At 44.9% G+C, this 9966-nt stretch overlaps 3 protein-coding genes across 3 annotated transcripts; 2 read left to right on the top strand and 1 right to left on the bottom strand.

The window, feature by feature from the left end:
- Positions 1–290: 290 nt before the first annotated feature.
- Positions 291–1659, bottom strand: DFJ58DRAFT_669456 (uncharacterized protein; the record flags this gene model as incomplete). The annotated part of the gene is given in 8 exon segments (XM_041382788.1): positions 291–414; positions 467–541; positions 557–735; positions 791–923; positions 984–1177; positions 1224–1332; positions 1383–1526; positions 1580–1659. 8 exon segments carry the CDS (start codon positions 1657–1659, stop codon positions 291–293), a joined length of 1038 nt encoding a protein of 345 aa, XP_041237173.1.
- Positions 1660–2400: 741 nt separating this feature from the next.
- On the top strand, positions 2401–4106 carry DFJ58DRAFT_734819 (uncharacterized protein; the record flags this gene model as incomplete). The annotated part of the gene is made up of 7 exons (XM_041386545.1): positions 2401–2799; positions 2849–2880; positions 2947–3109; positions 3157–3462; positions 3520–3739; positions 3791–3836; positions 3896–4106. 7 exons carry the CDS (start codon positions 2401–2403, stop codon positions 4104–4106), a joined length of 1377 nt encoding a protein of 458 aa, XP_041237174.1.
- A 4703-nt stretch (positions 4107–8809) lies between these two features.
- Positions 8810–9572, top strand: DFJ58DRAFT_846839 (uncharacterized protein; the record flags this gene model as incomplete). Its single annotated transcript, XM_041393366.1, has 4 exons — positions 8810–8841; positions 8903–9010; positions 9198–9270; positions 9363–9572. The coding sequence occupies 4 exons, from the start codon at positions 8810–8812 to the stop codon at positions 9570–9572; spliced, it is 423 nt and encodes a 140-aa protein (XP_041237175.1).
- Between the last annotated feature and the right edge of the window lie 394 nt (positions 9573–9966).

A 9966-nucleotide genomic window follows, 5' to 3' on the forward strand; every position in this document is an offset into this window, starting at 1 on the left:
GTGAGGGAGCCAATGTGCTTTCGGTAAACTCTCCCAGAATGGCGTCGCCGGATAGAACCATTGAACTAAAGGGTGCTTTGTATCAAAGGCACCAGGATGCTGGTATTGGTAACCATCGGTATGCAGCCAAAGCATAGCTATAGCATGCAATCTTGGTACCTCCAGATCTTATCCTGCAGGGTATGCTTGAATACTGCCGCTATGGTAGCGGATACTATTTTCCAGCCGTGTTACATGTGGCCAACGCAGATTATTGTTAGGTGGATTTATACTAAGTATGAACATGTAAACTAGGAAGAGACAGCACCCAGATCTGTAGCTTGTTTGAGGGCTACACACTTTTGTCTGATCTTGAATAAGGCGCTGTTGACACTGATAGCCCTCTTGGCAGCAAAGGAAGTAGGAAAAATCTGGCTGAGTAACATATTGGTCATTGCAACTGCATAGCAAAGGGTGATAGAGATACTGATTCCACCAGGTCAGCAGCTCATCAACTTCTTTAGATTCGTCAGGGTCTGTTCGTGAGAACACCAATGACGAGCTTAGAGTGGATCACACCTTCGGCCATATGTCAAAAACTGTGTTACAAAAGGATACATTACAAACCTGAGTTGCGATGTACGCAATGGAAGCGATGGTGACGGATTTCATCCTGTGGAGGCGAGCGTTTCCGGACTGCATAGCTTTTGGCTCCCTCTCAACTGAACTTGGAGAGGTGAAAATGTGCTTGTAGGCCTGATAAAATACTATATAGTGAATGGACTGTATACAAACACGAGAGCATACTCACACACACTAGTAAGTGGCTCCTAAGGAGGCCACACCATGGGTCTTCAGGGTCATAAAGGTAGTGGGCATACAAGAAAATGGGCCACTGATCCCCACAAACTAGTATTTCACCACTCTGGAGGTTCTCCTTCATTCTATTGACAAAGAACAAAAATAATATCAGATTTTCAATGTTAGCTTAAACCGAAACATACTGGGGGTTGTCCCAGTTCAACCCAGCAGGGCAGAGGAGAGATCCAGTGAGTTGATGGTTAAAACCACGGTCGATCTTGGAATTCTGATGTAAAGGAGGCTGTGTTGCTTCTCCATTTGGAGAAATCCAGTCGAGTACCACAGACTTCAATGTTTTTGTGACATCACCTCTAGCACCAGCCGCTCCCCTATCAATCTGTAAATCATAAGTAAGAACTCTGGCCATGTAACTGAAGTTCTACCAGCTCTCCAATGTGAATGATTTCCTCCTCAGACCCATCCTTCAGTCGCTCCAGAAGGCCGGGATAGGACTCTAAGAGCTGCTCAAAGACACGATGCTCCCATCGCTCTCTGCCAAACATATCAGCAAATAAGGGAATGGAGAGATGAATGTCCTTGACTCAGTAGAGAAGTCCTCTAATGGAGTGTCTTCCATTTGCTCCAGTCTCAGGATACTGTTGGTGAGTAAGGAGGGGTAGTTGCAAAGCGCAAATACCATTCGACCAAAATGGTGTCCGTGGGAGACAAGTGGATTGGATGAGGAGCTGGAAGGTGAGATGAGCCTACAAAACCTGTGGTTGACGTAGTAACAACTCACACTTTTTTTCGAGGCCCCATTTGGAGAGCTGATGAACTGTGTTTGCTCGGAATGCTGAAGGTGGTATCCTGGGTAGTCATGAAAGTTGGGGAGGAAGAATGGGTAGCCCAGGTTTCGCCGATACAGAACATAGCTTTTATCCTTAGCACTGCACTACATAATATTTGAGGGAAAGTGGCAGCAATGGCCCAGAGAAAAATTGGCTAAGTGGCCAGGATGAATCTGGCCCCGCTCATTAATTCCATGCAGCGACACATCAACCTCATGCCAACATGGTTAGCATGACTGATATCTAGCTCCCTTGAACTTACACCTTCTCAATATACTACAGCCTGGCATCAGACTCATGTCATCCAAGGGAAAATGGCGAAAAGCGGCCACTGTGAAGAGGACAGAGCTTCCATTGAGTAGTCCAGTGCAGCAGGGACATGTTTCCTACCAACCTTATATATGGGACCGCTGCCTTGACCCACATCTGGCCTGGCCAGTTTGCCTTACCATCACCATGTCTGCCAGGCCAGAAGTTCCGGCCTGTGGGAATATGCCAATGTGATGGTGGTTTTCATAATCGTACTGGCTGTCTTTAACGTCAAACAGCATTATAAACTCAGAATCAAACACACAATTGTCCTATCAGCTCCTCATGGACCTGGAAGATTTATTGCTGACTTCACTTCCTTCCAAGTGCACCTGTACGCGCCAGTTCATGCAGGAGAGTGCTCTATCCCAGTCTTCAAAGGCCTTCTCCCTGACCCTCACAACAAGATCATTATCAATCTCCTGTTATTATGGCACACTAGCATGGACTTGCGAAGCTTCGCATGCACTCTGACCTGACCCTAGACATCCTCAACTGGCAAACAACAGAACTGGGTGAACATCTTCGTCAGTTTAAGGCAAAGGTGTGCGCTGCATACAGCACCCATGAACTTAATCGTGAAGTCGACATGAGGTCTCGTTGGCAAGCAAAAGAAGCCTCTAAACACATGGGGAAATGTAGAGCGAATGGCAGTACGGCCGTGGCTCCGGGGCCTAGGGCAGGTGCCAGCCTTAAAGGGAAGCAGAAGGCAATCCTGGGGCAATCGCAGGACACACCTTTGTCAAAGCAGCCCAGGAAGAAGAAGTCATTCAACCTTTGGACCTATAAGCTTCATGTGTTGGGGGATTATGTAGCCTGCATCAGTCACTTTGGTACTACGGATTCCTACAGCATGGAGCTGGTAAGTATTGATCTTCTGACTGCTCGCTTTCCAACTCAACTGCTGTCAGGGGGAGTTGGAGCATCGTATGCTGAAAGGCAGGTACTGTTGAACCGATCAAAGGGCCTTCATTTACTAGCTGACACAGATTGAGCATCGACAAGCAAGATTGCACCGCATAAAGCAATGTCAGCGTAAATGGACTTCTCATGCAGCTTCTAACGAAACTGGGAGCAATCCTCAGCTCCACCATCACATCGGCCAAAGCGAGAAGGTGTATGATGAAATTGGCCATTACCTCCGCAGTCATACGAGAGACCCTGCTATGAAGGTAGTTGACTTTGTGAGGAATAATCATCATTCTGATGTATGACTTAGAACTTTCTGCGCCGGTTGAAGGATCATATTCTTGATCACCTTAACCCATGGTCTTCTGAATCTTCTTCTGAGAAACCTGCCCATTCCGATGCAGCATGCAGTTCAATTCTCTTCAAATGGAACAGAATATACCACCACAATATCACAAAATTCAATTACACCACATACGATGTTCGAAGGGCTCAGGATGTCATTATCCTGAGGACTGCTCACTGCAATATCATGCTGCTGCAGTGTGGTTATAATGATGCTCTCAATGGCAATTACTATTATGCCAAAGTTCTCAGCATTCATCATGTCAACATGGTTTGTACGGGGAACGTGTATGAAGCTCACCAAATTGAGTTTCTTTTTGTTTGTTAGTATGAAATCATACAAAGCCATTCTTGGGACACTCATTCTTTGGGTCGGGTTCGTTTTCTACCTCTGGAAAATCTGAACACATTCAGTTTTGTGGACCCAGGGATGTTCTTCGAGCGTGCCACATTATTCCAGCCTTCTCTCGACGTCGACATGATCAGAGTAACAGTATTTCCCCTCTTGCTGGAGATAAACATGATTGGCATGAATAGTATGTCAACAGGTAAGCTACAATGTATTTTGGTCATTCTTACTGATGCCATAACTCTAACAGTTTTGTTGATTGTGATACCCTCATGCGGTTCCATCATGGCCTTGGTGTAGGCCACGTGTATTCCCATAGGGCAGGAGTCTTTGGCCTGCTACCACACTCTGTTAGTCGGACATCCGCCCTGACCAAAGATGAGCATGTGGAAATCATCACGGAAGTCAATCAACATCCAGTCAATGAAGAGGACAAAGAGGACAAAGACTATGTTAGTGTGGAGGAGCTGACACTGTTTGAGCAAGGACGAAATGAAAGCACAGAGTCAGTCATGGAAGTGCTAGAAGAAATGTATGCAGATCACATGTTTGATTATGAGAACTAAATTACAGCAATCTACACTATCATCATGGGAAAGGCCATTTTCAGCTGATAAGTATATTGCAGTGATCGCGAAGGTTTTGGAACTGATAATTGACCAAAACCACCAAGTTCTCAGCTATTTCCTCAAAGCAATATCAGAACATGCCCATGGGCTGCTAGACATCTTTGAAATTTCATTTTTATTGTGAGTGAACTTCCTTGCTTACTATATGTATGACTCACATTGAAGATTGCATTGAAGCTATCCAAGAATGCATGGCTTACTTCCATCCCGTCAGCGAGCTGGCTTCAGTTCAATCCACATTTATGTTTGCGTTGTTTGCACCTACTAATTTTAGGGGTGTCCTCGAACCAGAAAGAGTCAATGTCGATGGCCCACCCGAGCCAGAATATATTGGTGTATCAGTGGAAGACCTTGATTGTGCCTGACAGCAATGACCTTTGGGAGGGCCTGGTGGGCCTTCAACATTGCAACTAGATACCTTAACTTCGACTACTCTGACACTTGATTCTGCGGATACATTATGCACTTCCTCTGCGCCCATTGGTCATCTTGATTATATGTCGAGCCCTTATTATGCCAAGACAGTGTCTGTCTTGAAGAGCGTGTTTTGGTTGATCTCCTTCAGGCAAAGCCCACTCCAAGCTATCAACACCATACTTGTCTGCTGAAATATCTTCCATTTGTATGGAATACTTGGTAAAAGTACATCTTGTATCTATCCAGTCCGTGCAGCTGCTCAATCCCATTCTCAATCCTACTCTCAGCCCCCTAGATCTTGCGACCCTCTTCATCTGTATGTGGTCTGAAGCTCTGACATTCATTAGGTTTTTTTTTGTTTCAAAATGACTTACCTATAAGCGCTAATGTGCACCTCTGAGCCCCAGGAGATACTTGAGTTCTCTGACCTCCATCTCAAACATGCGACACTCCCTTGCGATCCACAATATCATCATTGCCCATGCTTCGTCTGACCAGACTGGAGGCGGTGGGTGGGGAAGGACCAGTAAGTCGGGTTGGTAGACTTGTTGGCACACACGCATTCGTGTGGCAGCCCAGGTATAGTACATTAATTGCTTGAATGATGTCAGTATCATATTTGTGATTGCGTGTATTACTCACCAGTTGCCCATCAGACATTGTGAAAACACCTCCTGTGGCCATGGTATGTGTTGCAATGGGTGTTGATGAATCTGGAGAATTTCGGTGAGCGGCCAATGATAAAAATTAGGTGCTCAACACACCTGATGATTCTGGTCTCCGTTTCTGTTTCCATGCCCCCCTCTTCTGACATTAGTGATGTCGTTGTTCATACTGGTAGATATGAGCCATCATCGAGAGTGAATAAATGTTCTTCATACCTTTGTTCTTGAGTGCTAAGTGTAGCATCCCGATTTAGGCAGTGATCAATTTACAATGTCGTGCGGCATTTTCCGGATGACCCTTTGCCCACATTTCTTCAAAGCAGTTCCAGGATTTACTATTCACTGTGGTCACATCTCTGTTGGCCTTACTTATACTGTGAGACACTAACTACACCAATAAGTACAGTGGCTCAAAAAACCGTCCGTATGTTTTGGCATTTTTCACTATCTATAATATTGTGTGAGAACAAACAAATGCCTCAAAAACATGCTTATACCACATTGTAGTATGGCTTCAGGGCTTTCATTTGAGCCCTACACCGTGGGAATCGGTGGAGATATGGTGGAGATACAAGGCTCACAAAATGGTGACTCATGCGGACAGTTTTTTGACTCAAGTATTTTACAGTAATAACCAGGTATTCTAGTATTTTGTATGACCTCCCTTGGCTTTAATTACTGCCTCTATCCTTCTAGGCATACTCTCAATTAATTTCTGGCAATCCTCAGCTGTGATCTTCCCCCATTCCACTGCTACTCTCTCCCAAAGCTCCCATACTCCTTTAGGGGGGTTTTCATAGGCTTGAAGCTTTTTCCTGAGTGTTCCCCAGAGATGTTCAATGACATTGACATCAGGAGACTGTGCTGGCCAGTCAAGAACATTGATGTTATGTTCTTCAAACCATTCCCTAGCTCTTCTGGATGTGTGCTTGGGATCATTATCCTGTTGGAAAATGATATCTTCTTCATCAATCCCTGATTCTGCCAAGCTAGGCAGCAAGTGGTCATTTAAAATGTCCACATACTGCTCAGCATTCATCTTCCCCTCAACCTCAGCAAGCATTCCCACACCATTCCATCCCATACAGCCCCATACCATTAAAGAACCTCCTCCAAACTTGACAGTCCCATTAACCTCTCTGTCTGTTAGGCCATCTCCCTTCTTTTTCCATACATACACCTTCCCATCTGACCCAATCCTATTGATTTTGGTCTCATCTGACCATATAACATGCTTCCAGTCCTCTACAGTCCAGTGTTGATGAGCTAAGGCAAAGGCTAGTCTTCTCTGCCTATGTTTGATGGAGAGAAGAGGCTTTTTCTTCTTTGTTACTGCCTTGAGATGAGCTGCCTTGAGAACATTCCTCACAGTTTGTGAAGAGACAGGGGTAGTGATGGTGGAATTGATATAATGGGTGGCTTGGACAGCATTATCAGCCTTTCCTGTAGTGATATGTTGGATAATAGCCCTTTTGTCAGTAGAGGTAAGCTTGGATGGACGTCCTCCACAAGAGTTTTCCTTGTCTGGGTGGCTTTCTTTGATGAACTTGGCCACAGTGGACTTGCATATTCCAGTTCTAGAGGAAATTTGGCGAGCAGAGAGGCCAGCATAAGACAGAGAGAGGATATTATCTCTTTGAGCAGAGGAGATGGCTTTCATGGTGATTATGACTATGATACATGAGATATTCTGGTTTATATAGTTAGATATAGTCATAAAATAACATAATGACACCACTTTATAATTTATATAATAGTGGCATGATTTTTATGGTGTCATAAATAATGATTTATATAGTTTTAATATACACTCAAAAAACTGTCCACATGAGTCATCATTTTATAAGCCTTATATCTCCACCATATCTCCGCCGATTCCCACGGTGTAGGGCTCAAATAAAAGCCCTGAAGCCATACTACAATGTGGTATAAGTATGTCCTTGAGGAATTTGTTCATTCTCACACAATATCATAGATAGTGAAAAATGTCAAAACATGCGGACAGTTTTTTGAGCCACTGTATGTGAAGGTACTTGTGCACAACTCTCTATTACTGACTAATTACTGACTAGACACTCAGGTACATCCCCATCATTGCTTCAGTATCTAAATGCCCGCCTACCAAATGGCCCTCATTCTTCATGGACTTGCACTTCCTAAATTTCCTTTTTCCTTGCGGGTGTCGTGATGTGTTTCCATACCCTTAGGTACGAGCACACCGTCCTGACTTACTGATTCCTAGCTCACCAAGTGCATATACCCATACTTTTACCTCGCCAGCTCCAGAACAATGCAAGAGCCAGCCCATGAACATCCGAGTCCTTGTTGTAGATCAAAAGAAAATATCTCACACAAAGACACCTCAACTTCCAATCGAGGTCATTGACCACATCGCTTCTTTCTTGTTCGACTCTTGCCCATCTGGAAGCTTCATCCATATCCACTCATTCTCCCTGGTTTGTTCTCAGCTTAGACATGTCGCTCTGCATCATTATTTTTCTTCCATCCGTGTTGCCTCTGCAAAGCAACTTGCTGCATATACAAATTTTCATCTCTCACTCATTTCCCGCAATGCCCCATGTGATAGTGTTGAATTTGACTACGTCAAGTGCATTTGCTTGTATATATACTTCCACACACTCACCAATAAACTTGACAGAACACTTATAGCACCATTGCATGTTCTCGAAGTAGTATCGCGGAACCCATTTCTCTATTTCCCGAGAGCGCTGTGTCATCCAATGCCCCTGTAAAACTAGCGTGTTCCCTCCCCGAACACCCGCAGTCACCCACACTTTGTAAATTCAGAATCAAGTGCACTAACTCGCAGTGCTGGTATTCTCACCTGTCTCCTGTCGCTACTGCTGAGAGCAGAGTTGTGCTTAGTACCGAGGCGTGCAAGTAGGGCAAGGATTGCAAAGACAAGGACTGTATCAAGTTGCATATCAGCCCTGCTGTCAAAAGCCCTGGTATGTCAGTCCTTTGTCTTTCTATGAATGCAGTCCAAGCTTACCCAACATCAATTGCAGACCGAACATGTTTCCAATCTTACTCCTCTGCTTTAGCTGCCAAATCCACCCCTACAGGTAGCAATGACTGTTGGTGGCCACTGTTATAGTGATTTGATAGCCTTTTGTAGCTATATCCACCCTAGATCATGCTTGCGTAGTTTGGCAATATATTACTTTAGACATATCACAACTATGACTGATGACCATTTGATATTGACATTACGGAGAGCTGCAGGACCTACTGCAACAGTTTATCTATTAAGTGTCGCAGTTGCGAGATATGTATGTCTTCATCAACATTACTTTTTCTTGCACCTTCTTGTCTCTCAATGCCACTATGCTATGATTATTTAATGGTTTATCTTTAGATATAATTCAGTGTACATGTGAGCTGAATTTGCCATTTATATCTATAAAAACCTTCTTCTCACTGGTTTCCTGATATAGGCCGACTTTCTGGTCCTCCGGATTTATCCTTCCATCTCCATCCATGCTTAAGGATTGATTCCCTAAGCCAGTGAGGCGATCTTAACCTGGCTGGGCTGATATGAAATATCTAAAAATGCTCAACCAGTATAAGTGAGTCTTGGCTCTGCCTAGCTGCTATACTCGCAGAATGCAAGAACGTTCGACCCTAAAGGGGACTGCTACTGAACACAGAACCAGATGAAAGAAAGACCCTTGTAGTGCGATGGATGCGCGAAAAAGAAAAGCAAAGTGAGCGCGAAGCGCGAGAGAGTGCACTAAGGTAAGCGCGAGCGTGGGAACATGAGCGCTAAGGCGCGCGTTGTGCGGAAAATACCGGATAAGGAAACGGATAAGGAAGCGGATGTGCAAAGCGAGTGCAAACGCAGAGCGAGTGTTATAACGAGCGCGGATAAAGGTCTACTATAGGCAGATAACGATAACCATTGGAAACACAAAGTGCGCCCAAGTGGTGACTACTACTCTAAGGTAAAACCCAATAGCGAGGGAAGTACAGCAAAGGGGAGTAATAATGATGAAGTAGTAAGTCAGCAAACTTTATACTATGGAAATCGCATCGGAAGCGGAAGGGATAGGATCAGTAAGCGCTAAAAATACGTAATGACATGTAATAGCACTGCAATGCTTGTTACAAACCACAAGGCAAGGGATATGACGTACCAATGAGGTGGATGGACATAGACGGACGTTCCTGGATGATGGGTGATGCAGGGCGCTTAAGCGCGAGAAAGCGCGCAAGGCGCATGTGCGGGAATACTGCGCATTGTGCGGGAATGTATCGCGCCTATGGCACGTTTCGTGGGAAAGCTGCGCGTTATGTGTAAAACGACTAGGGACATGATAGAGGTCGAATATAGCTGATAGTGCAAGTCGTGCATTGAAGGCCAATTGTCATGAGTTGTGAAAAGGTGCGAAATGTGCCCATATGTGCCTGCAGAAACGCGAGTCTCTACACCGGTTTCTTGCCTTTCTAGCACTTCCTGCCTTTCCGAGACTTCTGTAGCCTTTCTTCTCCTGTCCTAATCCTGTCTGCTCCTTTGGTCCTCTGATCCTCTGGTCCTCTGGTCCTCTGGTCCTCTGGTCCTCTGGTCCTCCTGACCTTTGGACATTGTGACCTTTGGACCACTCCTCCTATCCTATCCTGCTTTGGACTCTGTCCCTTGCAGCCTATCCTCTATGTGTTTCCATCTAGGGAGCTTACCTTGGGAAGTCTTACCT

Source organism: Suillus subalutaceus (genome assembly GCF_016647625.1).
Source record: "Suillus subalutaceus strain FC151 chromosome Unknown DFJ58scaffold_189, whole genome shotgun sequence".
Taxonomy (NCBI): Eukaryota; Fungi; Basidiomycota; class Agaricomycetes; order Boletales; family Suillaceae; genus Suillus; species Suillus subalutaceus.